Below are 22,534 nucleotides of genomic sequence, written 5' to 3'. Positions count from 1 at the left end.
GGACGTGCTGCATGCATTAGTGCATGCCTGTCGCTGCGATGCACATAGCCGATGCGCGCCGCCTCGGCTCGTCTATCACCCGCCGATAGATTTATCAAGTATCGACACCTCCGCGTCCATAATTTATACACCTTCCTTCGGTGCAAACGGACGTTACGACAGGTCCGCGACGTGCGTCCGTAATCGCTGACGTTGACCGGTATTCGCAACGGAACATATCGAGCCTCGAAGATGCGGATTTAAATTGAACCAGCTTTTACCTTCCAGGATTTCTCGACAAATCTCGGAGTTTTATCATTTTACTAGAATTGCCGTGAAAAATGGCTTAGATTTACTTTGAGATTTTTTACGATTGCAGCTTGAATTTTTTCCTTCTTTGCTAAAAGAAAAATACGGAAAGTTGCTTCGAAATTTATTAGATTTTATTTATGAATTTCAATTTCAATTCAGGAATAATTTCTCTTTTCACATTTACAGTTGTTTTAGAAAAAGGGAATTTCGCTGATAGAAGATCGAGTTACTATAGTACGACTTAAGCTAAACTTATCAGCTAGCTTCGTACAGTCAAACTAACAATTGAAGGCTGAATTATTAGTGAATTTCGATCATCCAAGCAAGGCTAACTTGTACGTAAACAAGGCATGTTTACTATAGAATTGAAGCATGCTCATCTATTTGCCAAACATTCTAATCTCTAAGAATCGCTATCACACACAAGAATTAAACGTAACGATACATTATTACAATACAAAATTATTGCGAATATACGCGAATATTTGAAAAGATATTCAGTAAATATATAATGTATAATATCATATATAATATATAAATATTTGCGTACCGCAATAATTTTGCATTATAATAATGATATCATTTTCTTATATTTATATTCTACTAGATAACATATAATAGTAGAATCAACTCGCAGTTGTAAAATGAAGTGATGAAGCATTCGTTATACTCGTAATTGCCTGCGGATTTATAATGAGGATAACTTATGGCATTCGAAGTTCACGAAGCTCACGGATTTCGACCTTTCGTGACCACCTATTTTGATACCATTATTCGTGACTGGTTCTGGTGAGTCATTTTATGTCGGTAATGCATTCCGATGCGGCGGTTTTCTCGGGCTCGATTAATCACGAGCATCGCGACGGACGCGGCTCGAGTTGCATTTGTTAACGCTCATAAATGTGTACTCTTGATCGTCATTCTCCTAATCTTTCCGTCCCCGTACGGTTCATGCATCAACAGAGCACTACGTGCGATCTACTCTTTTGCATTATACGCAGTACCGCTTACCGGGTAATAAGATATTCATCCATCTTAGCGGTTTTCCAATTAACCGGTGTTTGTCTTGTCCCGTTTCTTCGATCTTACAATTCTTATATGAATCGAGCCGGAGCTCATCCATCTGCCCATCGGGACTCCGGGGCTCCTCTCGCTTGCACGCGGAAGTTTTATGCGCGATCAGCGTGGGTGGAACAATTCGAATGTTGCCCGCGAGGGACTTATCTTCAAAACGTTTAACTCCCGCGTTTTCACCCTAACCCATCTATATCTTTGACGCTGGTTTTTATTCTCTTACGAGTATTGTTTCCCGAAATATCTCTCCGCGACTCTAATTGAACCCTTTCGCATCGTCATTGCGTATTTTAACTTTAGATGCGATTGTCTGAATTTTATTTATCGTATATAAAGATACGTGAAAATACATATGTTGAGAATTTAAAAAAATTTCGAAAAATTATTAATTTTTTTTAAAGCAAGATTTTATTCTTAGAGACGCAAGTATAGGGATATATATGGCAATGCGCGTTTAATTTTTATTTCGGTAAACAAAGTTAAAGTTGCGCATCGCTTCATCCACGAGTCCACGGCGCGATCATAATATACGGCTTGTACCATGATCTTTTTTATTATCGTTATGCGATACTCTTTTAGGTCTTGCAAGAGAGCGCGCGCGCATAAAAAGTATTATATTAACGACTACAAAAACTCATTCGCATGCATATGCGCACGCATTACTTTTGATGGCGTGATATTTACGACATGTATAAAAAAAAAAGAAAAGGAAAGGAGAAGGATACGAACCCGGGGGACACGATAACGAAGGCGCGATTTATCGCGCAGCAATAGTGAGCGTCGTAAAAGTACAGCTTTGAGATTAATGCAACGCGTGCATGAACCGATTACCTGCCGACGCATATCTTAATCTGGATGCCATTGCGCCTTCGTATTTTATGAGCGGTCGATTCTTTCTCAGTCCTGTTCCGATACTCTTCCGGGTTATTAAAAAATTATGTATTATACCTTCCACACGTACACCCTACATTAATCGAAGCCGATATAATGCTGTTAGCATACTCTCAATAATTTTATAAATTATTTCGTTTGTTCGTTAACGAAATTGTTTCGAGAGAAGAGATTCAAAATTCATAAATATATTTAATTTTGAAAATTCGAGAAAGAAAGAAAGAGATATCTGATAAATCTCGGTTTGTTTAAAATCTTTTCGCGATCTCGACCAACGGATTGACATATATTTAATTGCATTTCTGCATTTACTTTCACTTCGCTAGTGCAATTACGCTTTTGTCAATTAGTGTGCGCGAGGCGGCGCTTAATAATGATAAAGATACTTTAATGTGCCGCTTGACAAAGAGATAATCTCTCATTCTGCGTTTACGCCACAGGGTTGCGTGATGCAGTTTGAAGTCGTCGTTTAATACGACGAAATATAAATTTTAATTATTTCCAGAATGACATCTCCGCGAATTGAGCGCAATTCGTTGCGCATAATGTTGCATTTCATTTCGTTGTAACATTACATCATAATGTAATAGTAATTATGTCATTTCAAATTATACAATTTTTAAAAATATATATCTTTAGCACGGATATTTGCTATAAACATGTATATTTAGCATATTCTGGATTTTTTATTATAATTATTGTACAATCTAGATAAAATTTGCACAAACTTTGGATATATTTACGGTCTTTTTTTTTTTTTTTCTACGAAACGCATAGATATCTTCGCGCAAAAGTTTATCGCGATCGTCTCGTGGGATCTCCCTTTTCAACTTCGAACGGCTCACCGCCGATGAATTTGCGGCACGACGTGAATAAGCGTTATCGCGCACGTTATCTTCGCACCTGACGGATAACCGGTACTTTGTACGAACGAACCACCGTCAATAAATTTCTAAACGTCGTGGCGGGCCCCGCGGCACGGGAATGAGAAATAACGCTTCGCGATTAATCGATGCAAGTCCGGTCGCTCGCGCTAATCTGTGCGCTTCGCGTACGCGGCCTCGGAAACTTAATTGAAAACACATAACGCCTAACGAGTTTCGCGACGCGGGTGGCATGTCCACCCACCTACCATCCGTGCACGCGCACGCGAGCGCACGCATATATTTCCGCGCGTCTAATGCGCCCACCCGCTGGATTATATAATATGCGATAATCGACGTTATCCGCCGGAATAAACGGCGGATCAGTTCCCAGTCGCGAGTGATAAAGCCAAGACGAAAGAAAAGCCCTCTTTTATGTTAAGAAATATATTTTATATTTTTTTTTTTTTTCCTTATAATAATTATTTGTATATTGTATTTGTATATATATATATTTCTATCTCTATTATATTTTCTATTTATATTCATTTTACATTAATGTTTATTAAAAAGTGCGCAAGTTTATGGATACGAATTATCGTTTGAGATTTATACCACATGATTCGAGAACGCGAGATCCTACAACGAGTGACTACCTTTGACTCCGGGTCATGAGATAGGCGCTTTATCCTCGACGCCATGCGCCTTGGCTATCTCGAGATCGATTCTCTCAGTCGATTCAAGCACTCTCCCTTTTTCTTGGCGGATTAGCGGGGGCCCCCTTTTATCCGCCACCGGACACGCGAAGCGCCGTAACCTCCGTACTCCCACTTATCTCTCTCAATCATCCCCTCTGGATTCGCGCGCCCGGCGTGGCGCGGGCGATCTTTAGCGGCGAGGCATTAATGTCGGGCGATTATCCCTCAATTTGGTGGATTCTAAAAAATCCACGCCGCGCACGCTCTCTGCCCATAAATCGGCGGATTAACCCTGGCGTTTAACATTATCAATTACCCCCTGACGTTCCTCGGCGCGCGAAAGCGTCGGATATACGTGCGCGCGAGAAAAAAACGATGGGAGGCAAAAGATCGTGCGCGGACGAGGGCGAGCGAAGACGAGGAAAGACGAAGATGAAATGGAAAGGCGAAACATGCTAAAACCGAGTATTATTATCGCTAATGCTTAGTATTAACCCTGTTGCACTAGCGTGGGCGAGGCGAGCGAACGCCTAGAGAGGGATGATTTTCATCGTTCGTATATGCTAATCAAGCAACAGCTGAAGATGCTTTCTACAAATTGAAAATATTTTTTTCTTGAAGATTTTTAGTAATCAATAATCGAAAAACATTAACAGTAATAAAAATAGTATAGTTGGAGAAAAAAATGAAATATTGTATTTTTTAATACTACAATTAGTATACATTTAATTACAATTAGTATACATTTAATTAAAATTAATTATTAAATTAATAATTAATCTTTAAAGAATTTTGCTTCCTTTATAAATAGTAATCCTTTATAAATTATACAATATAGGAAGAAATTGCGAATTATTAAACCAAAATTAATTCATTCTGTCTTAATCGTTAATTTAATTTTTGTTAATTTAATTTAAATTTTTAACTTTTTATCTAAAATCTATTTCTTTTCAGAGACATAATTAAACAGTTGCGTTATCACGATTTTCAAGTAATATCAATCATATGCGCATCGATATATTTTTTATAAGGGATATACTGGAAAAAGGAGACGGAAAAAGAGAACGAAAATAAAGAAAAGAAATAAGGATGAAACACGAAGTAACAACGAACGAAGCTCTGTCAGATCGTTCCTGTTTGTGACGACTGCGTGCCCCATTAGATAGCGAAGATCATAGGTCTCGGCTAAAACTATGAGAAGAGTTAATGGCTCTAACGAGACGTTCGGAACGAGATCTCGGAAGAGGGAGGGGGGGAAAAGTGTCCGAAGCAGCGGCTAATTAAGCGTGCCCGGCGCACGGAAATTACGGTTAATAATACCGCTGTTACTACGTCGTGGTTCGACCGACTGAATTCATAATGATTCCTCGATACGATTCGAAGATGCTCATGAGATTTCTGCTATGATAAGAAATAAATAATTAATGAAAAATGGGCTATATGCGTAGTGAAAATTATCATTTTGATAATCTTTGCCATATCATGCGCTGAATAACAATTAATTTACTGTACAATATTTTTTAAACTTTCGTGGAAATCATGATTAATTGAGATGTCGGTTATTGGTAAAATCCATTTTGAATTTTTACGATTTCTTGCGAATGTATATGTGTAAAAACTTATATTTTATCTATAAAAAATATCCGTAAATAAATTTAAATTGTAATTCAAAGAAAAAATAATATAAATTGAAAGAATATAAAAGAGATAATAATATAATATTTCTTTAACTTTTATATATGTTAATGTTAAAAAATTTGAAATGAAATTTGAATTGAATATTATATATATTATATCCATCTTCTTTGCCACAATTTTTTCTTGAAATTGACTGTCAATCTTATTACGCGTTGCACGACATATATTACTTAATTTAAGATAATTCAGGTTGTCAAGATGCGCAGTGAAACATGTAATACATAAGAGTGAAGCAGCAACGGTACGTGTTTCAACTCTGTTTCAGATATCTGTTCAGGTTCGTGAAGACGAGGCATTAAATTTCATATCGCGTCAGCTTAAGTGATCGTTCCGCACGAACGTTCCGCTTAACTTACAACCATGCGCCCCGTGTTATCGCATTACTTTGTTGAGTGTGTTGAGTCGATTCCAATCAATTTAGACATTAGTGTAGATTTTCGTTAAAAAAGAAAGTATATAATATACTTCTCTCCCCCCCTCCCCCCTCCCTCATACAATGGCACTATAATTCATTAATTCGCTAATACATTAGCTATTAGACATTTTATTATTTAATTTTTTTTCTCTGAGAATGCAAAAACATATTTTGACAAATGTTATTCGAAGTATTGTAATGATGAATATATATAACATTAATTAATATAAATATTTAAATTAAAAATAAAATTTACAATCTAAACATATTATATTTCAAAAAAAAATTATGTAATTTATTTATCTGTGATTTCCTCTGTATTGTTAAAAATACAATTATTTAAATTTTATAGATATCGATTTTTTAGTTAGAAATTCAAACTTGATGATTTTGTATAATTAAAATTACACGGTGCTAATAACGTGTTTATCAGCAAACAAGCTATTCTCACGTAATAAGAGTTTGCAAATTATGATTTTATCGATTATGTGGGCCGAGATACAGCTCGGCAACTTCTATAATCAAATGAAAGACGTGCATGGTCAAAATATCATCAGCAATACGATCGACAATGATATCGCGGAGCCGCCGCATCTTTCCGTTCTATCTTGCGAATGTATTGGCCCCGCGCCGCTAACGCGACTGCTAATTAGTAACAGCAATGTCACGGACATTTAACACGGACATTTAATTTGTCGGCCGGCTCTCACAAATCGCAGAAAGTGCAGTGAGATGCAGCGCGGCCGCGATGTCAACGGTCATCAAAACTCTCTAGACAGCGAGGTAAATCGCGATTTTCCATGTAATACGGTAATAAACTGTGGCTGCCACAATTTTTAAAGGATAGTAGGAATCTATGTAAAGACGTTTCACGGTTTAAATACCGCAATAATTCGCGAAATTCCGCGGAAACGTCGAAGGCGAATTTATGTATCGTGTCGAACGCGCGGGCGCGAATCCGCCGTAATGATAAGCGAAGTATCTTAAATAAGTCGATCTCGCGTACAGACCCGCGAAAAGAAATCATAAAGCGATTTATAACACGCCATCGCGGAGAATTACGTCTCGGAAAGGATGCGAGCGCAAAGAAACGTTTGCATTTCTTCACTCGGTTGATTTATCTGCGAGAGGTTGCGCGAGCTGCATCGTGCTCGTCTGACATCGACCTTCGATCCTCGATCGCTGATGGATCGAGGGCACGGTACCCTGTGACCGCCATGGCACGTTCCCGCAAAATGGCAAACACGTATCCCATACGAATGAAATTATATATACTTCAATCGCTGCTTTCCGGAATATCGTGATTCCCCTTTCTCTACTTTTGTGTGTGTACTTCTGATAACAGCAATTACATAATATATTCCTTACAAGGTGCGAGAGATATCACGTAATCATGTAAAATATCGTAATCAGTTAAGCGGTAGATAATACCGGTTTTCGGAAATAGGTTTCAATCTGCGAAGACAGTTCTCCCTCTCCATTAAACAGAAATATGCTTTCATATAATCCGGCCTTTTAGAAAATGAATATTAATTAACATCGCCATTTTTATGTATAACATTATGTTTTTTTATTATAAATGATTGTTATAGGATCCTGCTTGGATTAATAGCGCATATTGCTACATAAATTTCTATAGTATAAGTTTTTAAATGAATAATTTATTTATAAACGTCAAACTAATTAAAGTATTTAGCAACTTGAATTGAAATAATTTATACAAGTAATAAAAATTTTTTTATAACAGGCATCTCTCGTTTTCTTTTGCAGCGTCACCATCCTTGCCACCGTTGAGCGAAACAGCATGGGACAGAGATCGCGATCGAGATCGGAGCCGGGAAAGAAACCGGGAGCGCGAGAGGGTGCGGGAGAGGAGCGGCGAGAACGAGAGGGAATGTCAACAGGAACGAGAGCCCGCGATTAGGGAGAGAGAGGGGCGAGATCGGGAGAGGGAGCAGTGCGATCGCGACAGGGACAGACAGAGGGATAGGGAAAGGGACCGGGAGAGGGACGTATCGGTCTGCGTGATGGAGCCACCCGATTCCGTCTTCCCGATCTCCCCTTCCGCCGCCTTTCTCGCGTTACAGAGGATAAAGGCTTCTTAGTAAGTATTATTATTCACCTGTTGCATCCTTTACCTAAGCATAAGCGTATATTTTATGTTGCGTAAAGGCTACGAGAAGACGCTATTGAAGCGGGATATAGCGTTAAAGCTTATGTATCCGAGAATGATAAAAATTAAATGATTAATCGCGAAGTGAATTTACTTCATGGATGGGCAGTGGGAGAATAATTTAATGTCCTGCCGTTAGTTTCTTTCAGTTAATTATAATCAACAAAATTACTTGTATTCTCGCATATATACATTAACAGTCATTATATCAATTTCCCTTTTTAATATAACATTTATGCAAATAACATTGTACGAATTTTACTGTGTTTGAGATCTTTAATTAAAAATCAATGTCGAATTAGGATTGATCATTGCCACGCTATGTAACGTGTTAAATCGATAATTTGTCGGAATGTTGGAGAAAAAATGTACAAAATAAGCGCGCGAGAAACGTGTCGAGTTTGTTGCAAAATACAAAGACTAACTTTATTATCGCTTCGCACAATCGGCCGAAAACAGCGGGATACCACCAGGGAATACTTACTCACGGGCGTCGATGCTTACGTTCAATCGTATTTCATCGAATGCATAAGCACGTCCAGGGTTAATAGGACAAGATCGTGCGCCCGCTGTAAATCTCGTTTAATTTGCTCTCGCCGCGCACACTCGCGCGACTGTCGTTTCCATTGTACCCGGGTCTCCCGATCCATCTCTCTTACAGAAACCATGTCTTGACATCTCACACATATATACATATATATGTATATAATACATATAAGAAAACATGGTAATCTCGTGACACCCGGCGCACGCTAACAAACCTCATTTTACACGTCCTGTCACGATTTCTTTCGAGCACGCGCCTAAGTAATTTCGTCCCGCTTCTTTCGCCCAATTAGCGTGACGCCGATTCATTATACGCTTTTTGCAAATCAACCTGTCTATATCGGTGTACCGCGCACGAGTTCTGCATTTGATCTCCATTTTTTAAGAGCGAGAAACTTAGCGCTACCCAAGAACATGAAAGTGTCATACATACGCGAGAAAAAAAAAATGATTTTAATTTAAAATTTTTAAATTCAAGCATCTCGTAATTATGACCAATAATTATATACTGCCTTGTGGTTTTTTATTTAGTTTTGTTTTACGTATAAAGAGGAAATGGCTGCAAATCGCGTTTGATATAAATTTTAACTCGTTTCTTATACATATACGTACGTTTCTATTTATCTCTTTATATGTACGTTGAATAGACACGAATACACGTATATAAGAGTACTGGTACCCGCACATCAGCATCCCTGCGGAGGATCCGCGACGGGAACTAATATTTTACGACAAATACACTTCCCAGTCGGGCTCTGGTCTATTTATTAGATCACCGGATTTATAATGACTACTCCAACTGAGTAATGATTTAGATCTTCTTATCACGTCGTTGTTGATACATATAGCAAGTTCGTTTTTAAATTGGATTTTTCCAGCTTTAATCATACACGTTAATTTTTGCAACATCATTCTTGTTACGTTTCGTAAATTTATTAAAACGAGATTTATTATAATATTCACTTATGGATAAAAGAATTTATAAACTGCACAATTGTATATATATTCATTTTTATACTTATTATTTTATACTTATTATCATAGTTTTCCGTGTAAAATGCATTGTCATTCGTTTTTCTTTTTTACTAATTTTCCACGTGACTCTCTCATTAATTTTCTGCTCGCTAACTCGAGGATTATCGAATTGTGACGTGTACAGCAGGATTATTAGAAAAATATATTAGAAGACAAAATAGTCATTCATATGGAAATATCAGAATAATTAATTTTTCCATTTATATCCGAACAGACATAAATACACATAAATAAAAACCTACTTTCTGAAGGGTGGATTAATGCTATCTGAATTATCGCGGCTATAAACGAATTTATGTATGTCAGTTTGCGCAATACACGGTTCTAGTTTATAGCGCGAATTGTATATGAAACCCTCACGTGACTTCGATAAAATACGGCAGTGAGTAAGGACACGTCAGTGGTACCGTTTTATTTAATCCGGCTTAAAACTTTTCGAATTTTTGATCGCAAGTCAGATTGCGTGAGGTATATATGTATAGATCGGTATCGCTCAGTAAAATTTATATTTCGATAAATTTATATAACAATGTCACCGTCAAAAAGAATGACTGCGAGTCACACAATAAAATTATTATATGAAATTATATTTAAAAAATCGGAAAATAAAGTTTATTTTAATTGGCGTTCTAAAATAATTGAAAAATCGAATTTATTAATTATTCAGAATGCTTTAAATTTTTTAAGTAAATTGCGTAATTATTTCGGATTGCCTCTTATCGATGTTTGTCTTATTCTATCCATAAACGATCTGCAGGAGGTATTTTGCACTGCGCCAAATTGATCAGTACTAATATGGCACACTTTAAGAAACATAAGTCGATCTATATCGTTAGCACGTACGTTTCGCGGAAAAACAAGTCTTACAAGAATTCAGTGTGTCAAGTTGAGATTGATTGAACCAGCCTGATACGCCTTTCTTCTCTTCATGGATCGGAGCGAATCGGTCCAATGCTATTCGACCGATTGTCCACTTTCGAAGAATCGCTCGGTTTTTCGTGCCCACCGAAAAAGGCACTTTGACTCGAAAAGAAAGCTTTGCATCGCAAACAACGCGTCATTAGAAACTCACTCGTCTAAAAATGAGCAAGTAATACTTTGTTTGTGGAAATAATTTCTCTCTCCCTATATTTACTTTTTACGTAAGAAGGATTTTAACTTGTGCCGATTTAAATTTTTATTATTAGAGATAATAATGAATTTTCTATGCTCTGTTATAGAAGTTATAAAATACGAAGAATTATCGGTTTTAATTTTCTTTTTTTTTATGTCTCTCTCAATGAATTTTTGTTTTTGAATCACTTAGTGAAAATGTTCAATCTTTCGATATCTTTTTCGAAATCATTTGTATAATTTTTTACTAAAATTATGTAAATTTTTTAAGAAAAGTATTAAAAATATCTTAAAATTAAAAAACAAAAAATAGGAATAAAATTATATTATATTGAAAATAGCGACTTTATAAATATTAAAAACGGATCATATAATATTCTTCAGCTTTGTATTTAGAAAAAGTGAGAATGACAAATCATCCGTAATAGAACATGCAATCCATGCGCAAAACGGTCGATGAAGATGTCTTCTCCACATATTGGAATTGATATTGATAGTAACTGGTGCTTTTTCGAACGACGAATTTCTTGTCGTTCGTGGTAATCAATCTCATCTCAGATATACGTGTATCGATGTATCGTTATGAACACCAGAAAGCAATCTCAGAGACGACACAAGAAAACGCGCGATCCTACATCTGATTCTTTTATAATTCACCGTGTGTCGCATGTTACGCCGTTTTATAACGTCTGACTTCTTTCGACGTGGAATATTATTTCTCATCTTTTCTCAGTCGCATATCTCATTTTGAAAACGTCAACTGCCTTTCATATATAATCAAAAGCTGGTTATTGAGCAAATCCTCCGTTGGCATGCAGAATAAGCTTAATATAGAGAAAAATCGTATATTTATCAAGATATAGCAAACTTTCAGAAATAAAGTTTGTTCAAAGCAATTTTTTGTAATTGAAATTGCACTTTGAAAAAACCGCTTAACTTGACGAAGTTCATAATTATTATAATCTGGATTTGTGTATCTGTTCTTTAACTTAACTTCTTTAACTCAACTAAAATTTGCGTCATTGATTTCTCATCTTTTTTTTTTTTTTTTACTTTACGTTAGTTTTAAAAGATTTACTTACAGAAAGAGAATCTATTTCTGTAAAAAAAATTTATAATGAGAGCATAAATTAAATATCCGGATATAATCGCATTAGAGTGATTTATAACAGCATATTTTTGTTGAAACATTATGTTTAACTGTTTGCGGATTTAATTATTTAATTTCAGCGCATTCCAAAAACGTCCGCTTCCGGGGAGTATCGGATTAGGTGGTAGAGGAAATGCCGGCGTTGGCGGAAACGGCGGCAATTTAGGTGTCGATGGCGATTGCGGCGATGCGCTGAAGAGACGCAAGGTTCACAGATGCGACGTCGCCGGTTGTGACAAGGTTTACACGAAGAGCTCGCATCTCAAGGCGCATAAAAGAACCCACACTGGTAAGCTAGTCTTAATTTTGAACAAATAATTTTGACACTTTTTGGAAATTCTGGATGTTTGGATCAATCGACATATATCGCGAGAAATGCATTTGTATAAGATATACAAAATTTAAAGATATTTCCAGACGAAAGAAATTTATCACTATATTAAATACGCATTAAAGAGAGAAAAGGGTAGAAAAAATGTTAGTTAAATTACACACATAGACGTGTTGTATCATAAATCTCTCGATTTCATTACACGATAAGCAAGCTAATCAAGATTAAATACATCAATCGATTCGAAGAAACAAACTTGCTACATTCTCGATGATCATTATGTACGATCGTGAGTCACGCGCGTGCGTCAACAATCGTTAGAACAATCGCGCGTCATTTTACCATCGGTCCCTTCTCTCGCATATACGGTTTCGCTGGTGACGTTATCGTTTCAATGATAGCAGGATACTTGAAATCAGCGAGCGTGTAATATCTGATAAGAAAGCCGAGGGAAAATAATTTAATTATACGACCATATCTCGTTATTGTCATATGGCTATTATACGTCACAAACTGGAACCTCGTTCAGCGAAATAGCGTGATGTTTCGAGCGGATATGGAAATCGCTTCTTCTTCTCGTACGAGAGGAAGAAGCTTCGGTTACGTGTAGATTGAAGCCATTATCTTCGCCTTCCCACGTTAAATCGACGCGATGCTCGCAACCTCACTACCAAATATCGTCGTGAGATCCATGCACCGATAATGATAATAATAATGTTTAATCTAAGCGTACGGCCGGTAGTTAACGACTTGTCGCCCGACCGGGTCAAGTGCTCGACGGTGAACCATTAGTCATCGGGCATTCCTTTTAATATCTACGAGACCGAGGTTGACGCGCTTCTCTCGAACGAGGTGTTCAAATTGGACGCGGCGCATAACCGGTAGTCGCTCGCCAACTCGATTTACGAGTTGTGGATTCGATTACGATAAGAGTTTTAAGAATAGATTTTTTTATCTTGTACGATAAACGCGCGATTTTATTTACGGAGGGTCATGGAAGAACTATATAATTAATGAAAACCGTCGATTCAATCACGTGTTGCCTTACGCGCTTTACGAATTTACATCAGACTCAAACACGCGACTCTCTCTCTCTCTCTCTTTTGCAGGATAACAGATAAGAGGCACACATCAGCCGTGTTATTCTCCGCAAAGATTTTTCGCGCGCGTGATCCGCGGCCCGTCGCGGTCAAGGGTCGCCGACTTTCGCACGCTAGGATTCACGACCGGTAGAGCCTCGCGGAAATTCGATACCGTTCCGTAGCGTCGCCGTGGAGATGCCTTTCTGTCCGGCAGAAGAGAAAACTCGCACTTTTATCCGCTTTCGTACGGGCGCCTCTCTCGCGTATAGATCCAGGCTCTCCGGCCATTTATTACCGCGTCACGAGTAGTTGAACGGATTTAGTCAAATTAACAATTTTTTTTTTCAGTGTATATATAAATATCTAAGAAATGTTTTTTGAAACAAGATAAATAAATTTTTATCTTTTTATTAATGATATATAATGTATTATTTCTATAATATTATGATATTTTACTGTTACAATCTGCGTTACTAAAAATTGTTAATAATTTAATACAATTATCACAATTTCAGAATTTCACTATTCTTTTATTTTATTATTATTTCTTTATTTTATTTTATTTCGACGTGAGGCAGAGATCAATCATATTTAGCGCTGAGTATATATACCAGACAGTATTGATTTTAAATATCTGCACACACATATAAAAGGTATACATGAAATCTTGATAAGTTTTTTTTTTTTATTCTACGGGGAGAGAAGACGCGGCGCGGCGGTGGTTGCTTCAGGAATTTCCGGTGGATAGGTACCTTCGTGAAGGCATCGCCGCCGCCGTCTGGAGAAGGCAGCGGGGAGAGGGCGTGGTCGTGAGAACCAGGATCTTTTGTCTGGTCCATGGTTCAACCGAGACGCAGCGCGTTCGCGGTGCTCAACTCATAAACGCTCGACATGGAGAAACACTGAAGCCTTTTTCGATAATATTATTATCGGATAAGAGTTTATACATACACTGAAAAAAAAAAAAAATTGTTAACTTGACTAAAACCGTTAAACTTAATCACCATTTTTTAAATTGAAATATTTATATATTTAAGTCAAATATACGTCATGTTAGATTTAATATGTCTTATTTGACTTAAATATATAAATATTTCAATTAAAAAAATGGTAATTAGTTGAACGGATTTAGTCAAATTAACAATTTTTTTTTTCAGTGTATATATAAATATCTAAGAAATGTTTTTTGAAACAAGATAAATAAATTTTTATCTTTTTATTAATGATATATAATGTATTATTTCTATAATATTATGATATTTTACTGTTACAATCTGCGTTACTAAAAATTGTTAATAATTTAATACAATTATCACAATTTCAGAATTTCACTATTCTTTTATTTTATTATTATTTCTTTATTTTATTTTATTTCGACGTGAGGCAGAGATCAATCATATTTAGCGCTGAGTATATATACCAGACAGTATTGATTTTAAATATCTGCACACACATATAAAAGGTATACATGAAATCTTGATAAGTTTTTTTTTTATTCTCCGGAGAGAAACTAGCTTCGAAGTTTGCAAAGATCGGAACATGATTCGCGCATTAGCATGCAATTATAGTGGAGGGTTTTACGAAGTTTGCAGTGATCGGTCGGCAATCGAAAGACCATTACTTGACGTACAACTCGATTGTGTACTTGGCTTCGACTAATTGTTTCAACGATCGGTTTAGCGCCGGTTTCTAGTGGCAAATCGCTGCCGCCTATCCGTCATTCTAACACCGTGCGGCCATCGAGATATCCTTACTGAGGCGGATACCGCCTGAATGTGGGAAATGCCAATTCATTGATTACCGTCATTTCTATCATTCCGCGCTGTAACTCGCTCGCGCGATCATGACTGTCGTTGCGAAGCCGATAGGAGCGATCGTAAAATTGTCGAGGTTTGTCGAGAAATAACAGGCTTGTTAGTTCCCAACAATTCATAATTTCAATATCATATTCCATTATTTTTGAAATATTTCACAAATTATTTCTCATTACAATAATTTTTATTTTTATTATCAAAATAAAATATTTCGTTTTGATAATTATTCGCTTTAAGGCTCATAAATATTATGCTAAAATTTCTAGATATGCATTGTTCCATTGCATGTATATTTTTTGCGCCATAGAATATAATTTTTATTTCATTAAAAAATTAGGCACACGACTTTTATAAATTTAGTTAAAAGTTATGAGTGTAAATAATGACGTTTAGAAGTTTTCAATAAATCTGTGGATCCCGTGTGGAAGCGGGAATAACGGGTCGAAAGGTGAAAGGCAATCAGCAATATTAATTGTTTATGCATGTTGGACGTTGTTCATATTACGCGCCTCATTGACGATGTAACGGAACACAATAAGAGCCTAATATTACTTTTAATATCGACGAATAACAGCGTACCTGACACACGTTGTTGCGTGTAACGAGAGTTGCATTACAGGTAGAGAATCATAGCTCATTATGAGCGCACGGTAAATCGCTCTTGCACGATTATATGATGAGAGATGTTTCCTACGCCCATTAACGTATACATAAAATTTCTTATCTACCTGTGAGAAATCACATAGCAACATGTATATCTACGGGGTATCTCTAATTATCGCATTTCCCTCAGCTGAGTATGATTTCGCGTAAGTTAAGAAATGCCAATGCGCTTCTTTTTTTAAAGCATTGTTATTTTCTACACCACAATTTTTCGCCAAAGTCACGGTTTCGATTGAGTCGCGCAAGAGAATTCTTAAGAAGATATAAATATATATCAGAGCGATATAAATTTAAGTATATTTACAATTGATTATAATTTATATGAGTTGAACAATACACTCATATTCTACGTATAGGAACATATTAATAATATATCCATTTATTTCATTTATTTTTTCAAACCTTAATTTAAATAAATATTAAATTATAATAAAATCAATTATTTGGTTTTTTGCTATTTTTTTAATATCATTATTAATTAATCATTTATCGATGCTATACAATCGAAATGCTGTTTCAACATATATTATTACTGTTTGTGATTTTAATTTTGTTCTATTTATAAACTATCCTATTCATAATTGTTATGTTAAAAGCGAATTATACTCGCAATATTCTGTAGCAAAACATTTGATGGATCAGAGAAGATGGAGGATTAAAGCTGAGAATCACTGTGCATAACTAACTATCAGAATATAAGCTCGGTGTCAGCCGACTGGCGTGACCCTTGATAGACAGGAGGTTTGTTGAGAGACCTCGTGTATTAATTAAGGCGAATTAGCCTTGGCGTAAGCCGGACAACGTCCGCCGATCGGTTCCGTGTATCGAAGGATACGCCGATGATCACAAGCAGTTCGCTCTGTAGATTTCTCTACGAGTGGTAGTGCTTCGGGTACCCTGTTATTAACAATGCACTTATGCACTAATGCCGAAGGCTGCATTTACCTTCTCTGGGTGGGTTAACGATTTCCTGACGAGCACGCTTCTCCGCATTGTTCTTCGTTGGTCGTCGCGAATCATCGTTGCTCTCTTTTCTGCAAATAACTTCCCACAATCTTAGCTCACTTTCGTGTTCGATAGCATTCATAATATTTAATAATGCTAATACTTTGCTTCCGCTCATTCGTTTGCGGTATATAAACTTAGAAGAGTTGATTTGGTAATTGAGTTGAGTTTGGATATGCAAAATAAATCTATGAGTAAACTTTACTTCAAATAAGAAATTTGAGATATAAAATAAATATCTTATTAATTAATTCAATTTTTTAAATATTTTTTTGCTAATTTTTAATCTCTTAAAAAGTTTTTTTGATTATTATCTATTGCACTGCGGAAAAAGATTCATATCATTTGATGAGAGAAACAAATTCAATTGTATGCCTAAGAATTAGATAATTTATACAAAGCGTGTGTAATTTCAAGATACATCGGAAACGCTGAGTCTCATTATGGTCTAAGATTGACATCACGTGAACGCTGCATCTACGAACGACACACATGGTTTATGTTTTTTCCTAACTAGTCGAGAGAGCTGTTAGTTCGCTCCTCATTACCGGCACGCATCGTGTCGCTTAGCCATGCGTCGGAGCAACTTTCTCACGTGCTGTGATGTGATAATTATATGATTCATGCAGAAAATGTATCGAAACGTACAGCTTCGTTAACTGATAATCGAATCGCGAAATTATATACAAGCTGCCAATTTTACAGATTTAGCGATAATGTATCCACGGCTGATGTAGCGAACAATGTACAAAATATGACGTAAATAGTTCGATCTTTCTTATGAAGAAGATTAATGCAATTTATGTATGAAAATAAATTTACAATATACATCTCCTTTATCATCTCCCCTAGCTTTGTAACTTACAGTTAATATATCATAGGTAACATCTTATTTGTATATCACGTCGCAATAGGATACAACATTGTCTTCAAAGTTTCGCTCTGCGTGACTCTAGTAGACTTGTGTCCCAAGATAAATAGTCTCATCTATCTCGCTATCTTGAAACGTAACAAAAGACGAGACACGCTATTATGCGATAATTAAACAATGTCTCCGCATGCGGTGATAAATGAATCGCGTGTATTTGCATCGCAAAAAAATGGTACATTGCGGCGAGGTTAATGGTCGTTTCGCTTTATTAGAGAGTTATAAAATGTGCTCGATGTAAAGCAAAGAAATAATACACAATCTACACTAGAATAAAAATTGATGTGAAAAGAATTTAGTCGCGATTGATAAGAAATAAAATATATAAGTAGCAATTTTAATTTAGATTATGTGCTTTTGGCTACTCTTTTTTATTAAAATTCTATAAAAAATATTGAATTGAGAGAATAAAGCTTCTGCAGTTCAATTCTGCTTCATCCATTTTCAGAGACAGTGCAAAACCAGAAAATTCAATTAAATAATCAGTAACAGTTGAATCTTTCGAGTGGAGACCTGCGCTTATTTCTTCAATTTCTTTTGACCTTTATACATGGATGCGCACGCAAATGGTTAAATAATCAGTAACAGTTGAATCTTTCGAGTGGAGACCTGCGCTTATTTCTTCAATTGTATCTCTCGCCTCATTACATTTTGACCTTTATACATGGATGCGCACGCAAATGAGAACGACAACGCAAACGAATGGCCCCAATCTCGCTTGAATTACGATTAAGTAACTTGACGGAAAAGAGAGTAGAACGCAAACTAGGGGAGGGAAGGTAACGCGACGTTAATCTATGGAGCAATAAACGCGCGGGCCGCGCGGAAAAACGCCATCGAAATACATTAATAACGGAGAGAACTAATGCGACGCTCGCCCATCGGTCGATATTACCCGCACCTCGTAGAGGTTGTAAATGGACTAATTACTCACGATTACGCAACACAACCGTACGCGCGCGCGCGCGCGATTTCCTTCATAACGTCATTAGTCGTTCGCATATCCCCGGCGCGTTGCGCAATAATATTCGCCCGATAGACGTCGGGACGTTAAAACGGCCGATTTAGATCTACGGCGTGGAGAGAACGTGTCTTCGATCATCCGCGCCCCGCCGTTTCTCGGCACCGCTAAAGCTCAATCCTTTCCAGCCGCGCGGCAACCTGCCGTTCCCTTTGCGTCGCGTCTTTAATTACGGCCGGCTTTCAGGAACGCAAAGTATACCTCGTTAATTACCGTTCGGTAATTAGCCCCGCGGTACTGTCAAAAAGGTGGCGTTAATATTCCGTAGTGACTGGTCTTCTTTTTCTTTCTTTCACGGCGTAGCGGCACTCTACAGTTGTTACGGACAATGTAACGTCGACTATAATCGTATGGTAACGATGGTAATCCATTTTCCGAGATTGTGAGTTGCGCATTGTTCCATTATTTTAGACAGAATGGGATAAATTGCGAGATGAAAGGAGAAGATAGAATGTTTTCACCTGCACATATATCGGATTTCTCGCAAGATCACCGGGAAGATGTACCGAAAGCGCGATTTCTCATTAAAACGATCTCACGGTTATCTCCCTCCCCTTTGCGTGCGCATCGCGCAATAATAAAAACGTCCGATTTATAAAGATTAATCGTTCCTAATGCGTAATAATAAATGCGTGCGTTAACTCTGCCTCGTCTTACGTCGGAGGCCGCAACTCAGCTCACGTCCCGCGACGCGATAATTGTTCCGCTTGTGCCTTAACACCGGCCATTTACAAGGGCAAATATCAAATTAAGGGTTAAGCGCCGCTTCCCACTCCTCGATCCTCGCGATAATAACACTCCTCGTCTTGACCCGCTGTGACTTACGACCCGCAGTTAGCTGAGAAGCATCGCTCGGAAGAATTTCGCGGACGCAGACGCAAATATATCGATCAAACGGCGGCGATTTTCCATCCGCGAGATCGGATTCAGAGAAGACGACGTATCACGTCGTCGTCTCCTCGTCGCTCAACCCGACCGATCATTATCCGGCTTTAACCGACGCGGATTTAATGGGATCGCGAAACCGGCCACCTGATCGTAACGATTCACCGGCTCGTCTTCGTCTCGACGACTGTACGAAGCGATTGAACTTGATGGCGATTACGTCATTGCCTTGCACCGAACCGTTTCCACAATTCATCTGGAGCATATAAGAGCGATTCCTCGCTTCTGCTTCGACTTCGATCCTTCTTTCGTGGAAGGATTCTGAAGCGTATATAATCGTTTTGTAGCATGACGTGGTGTACGATGATTATGAAATTGAAATTATTTTAATGGTAAACAAAATTGATGAAATTGTATATTAAGAGAGATTGATTTTCGATTCAGACGATCAGATTTTGTTGAAATCAAAACTAATGGAAAATACATGGGAAAAATATTACATTAATAATTACAATATATAATTTTTGTAATCGTGAAACATTAAGAGGAATCGCGATATTTTTATTCAATAATATTATATATGTGTATTATATTTTACAAACGAGTATTGTAATCATTCAAATATTTGAATGCATAAACAAATGCATAATTTACAATATTAATAGTAATAAATATCCTAATGTCGTTATATTTTAGCTTTAATAAATGTTGTCAAAGGATATGTATTTTTTTATGTTATTTGTACTGTAAAATTTTCTCCGTGTACGAAAAACACATTGGACACTTACGTGCTGTCTCAGCAGAAAGTTGCAATGCGATTAAGCTGACTATTACAAACGTCACAAATTCTTTAGGCGCCATGATCTCAGCACTTTTAAGGTTCTGTGATACTCGATGTTCGATGATATTCAATATTTCCGATGATGATTGATTTTTAAAAGAGACACGTACGAGGAAGTCTTTATATATAGAACTCCTCTCGTGAGCGACCTTGATTTTTATACTTTTTTTTCGCCCCTTTTTACTTCTCTTTTTCGCATGTTTTAGGTCGACACACGAGCAACAAAGGCCTGTGTTGATTCACGCTACGCCAATTTATGTGCATTTAAGCAGGATATAATTACTGGCTAAGCAATACACACAACTATATGCAATAATATTACTGCATTATTCGAATTACTACGCGCGCTATGCATGTTTATTATTTAATTATCATATCTACATATATATATATATATAAACACGTTTCAAAATATATACTTAAATCTACATAGAATTGACGTAGTAAGAAATTTAGTTTTCGTGGAATTTGAGCAAACTGTCCGCAGATTTGTCACATGTTGCATGTTGAAACAGAATTTAATTCTTGATTCGCAAGTTTAACAAAAAACTTGGATTATTTATAGACTATTATCTAAATAATATATTTAAAATGTATTTTGTTGAAATTGCTAATATTAAGATTAGTTTAAATACATATTTAATAATATGTAATGTGTATTTAATGAGCTTGTTTTGACTTGATGACTGAATGTATTGAGGTCGACATACGAATCGCTTTGAATCATATAACTGCTGAGTGAAATTTAATGTGCACATCAGGGTATAAATTATTTTAGTCATATAACCCATCAAATAATACAATTGATATTGATTGCTATTTTTATCTCTGTGAACATTCTATAAATTTAATATAAATTTTATATAAAGATCATATTTAAAAATATTCACGTTATTATATAAGGTTCTTAAAAAATAAATGATTTTTGAAAAACCGGTATTTAACATTGAGATTTTATCGTGATAAAGTTTATATTAAATTCTTTTAATCATTTAAAAGTATATTAAAATCTAAACAATAAGCGCGAAATCTTAAACTGCTTTTAATACTTTAAGCCCTAACCACCCAAGCCCATCCTAGCATAAAAAATTTAAAAATTTGTACAGCTGAAGTAAATACATCTAGTATATCCTTATCATCGAGATATGCTCTCATTTATCTGTTACAGGCGAGAAACCGTATCAGTGCACGTGGGAAGGTTGCACGTGGAAATTCGCACGATCGGACGAGCTGACGCGGCACTATCGCAAGCACACGGGCCAAAAGCCGTTCAAGTGCCATCTCTGTCAGCGATCGTTCTCGCGAAGCGATCATTTGTCGCTTCACATGAAAAGGCACTGATGATGAAAAGGGCCGTCCACAGAGTCGTGCGACGCGAGAGAAAGCGCACGCTGATCGACAAGAGAGGCGGAGGTGAGAAACGATTCTCGGCGATAGGCCAGTGATCACCGAGTGATCCTGGACGCGAGCGAGAGACGGACGATGATATTTCTTACATTTGGGACCTGAAGAGCCGCGTCGCGAGCCGGCCCGTCCCGAATCTCACGAAGACGACGGACCGGTCGATCGGGCGGGCAGCAACTAGGAAAAGAGAAAATGACGAAGTAAACAAATCGTTTATTAGGTTTAGCGCTTAGTCGCGAACTAAATAATCGCGATATCGATCAACTTTGGTCGGCCGATTCCCTCGATATGCTTGAATCTTTTGCGAATCTTTCGATGGATCTTTCCGGCGATTGCAGCTACAATAATCGAACCGGTAAATCTGAATTACGAGCGTTGAACGCGAGTGGGTAATTGTTTCGCCAATTGTCGAGCTTTGATAAAGCCGCGTCAATCTGGTCGCTTCATGATTTTGAGGAAGGAAAGATTCGCTTGCGCGATTCAGATCGCGATCGAGATCGTAGAATCGGCACGACAAGACGTATCGTCATTATATATATGTGTATCTGTTCTCTTCTGTGTTTCTAGCCAATTTTTATTTGTTCTATTTTCCAGTTTGTTATATATATATATA

General features: G+C 37.0%; 1 protein-coding gene across 2 annotated transcripts in view; it reads left to right on the top strand.

The window, feature by feature from the left end:
- The window catches only part of LOC115244634 (Krueppel-like factor 3), a 329,364-nt gene extending 306,836 nt beyond the window's left edge, over nucleotides 1–22,528 (top strand). For both annotated transcript variants that reach the window (XM_029822446.1, XM_029822456.1), the window contains 3 exons: nucleotides 7,701–8,034; nucleotides 12,028–12,236; nucleotides 21,686–22,528. In XM_029822446.1, the coding sequence (XP_029678306.1) occupies nucleotides 7,701–8,034; nucleotides 12,028–12,236; nucleotides 21,686–21,858 (716 nt within the window). In that variant the 3' untranslated portion in view covers nucleotides 21,859–22,528. The remainder of the gene's footprint in view (nucleotides 1–7,700; nucleotides 8,035–12,027; nucleotides 12,237–21,685) is intronic.
- Nucleotides 22,529–22,534: the final 6 nt, after the last annotated feature.

Source organism: Formica exsecta, unplaced genomic scaffold (genome assembly GCF_003651465.1).
Source record: "Formica exsecta isolate Colony F162 unplaced genomic scaffold, ASM365146v1 scaffold122, whole genome shotgun sequence".
In the NCBI taxonomy this organism is placed as follows: domain Eukaryota; kingdom Metazoa; phylum Arthropoda; class Insecta; order Hymenoptera; family Formicidae; genus Formica; species Formica exsecta.
The sequence above is the reverse complement of the archived record's forward strand: the minus strand, read 5'-3'. Positions and strand labels throughout refer to the sequence as shown.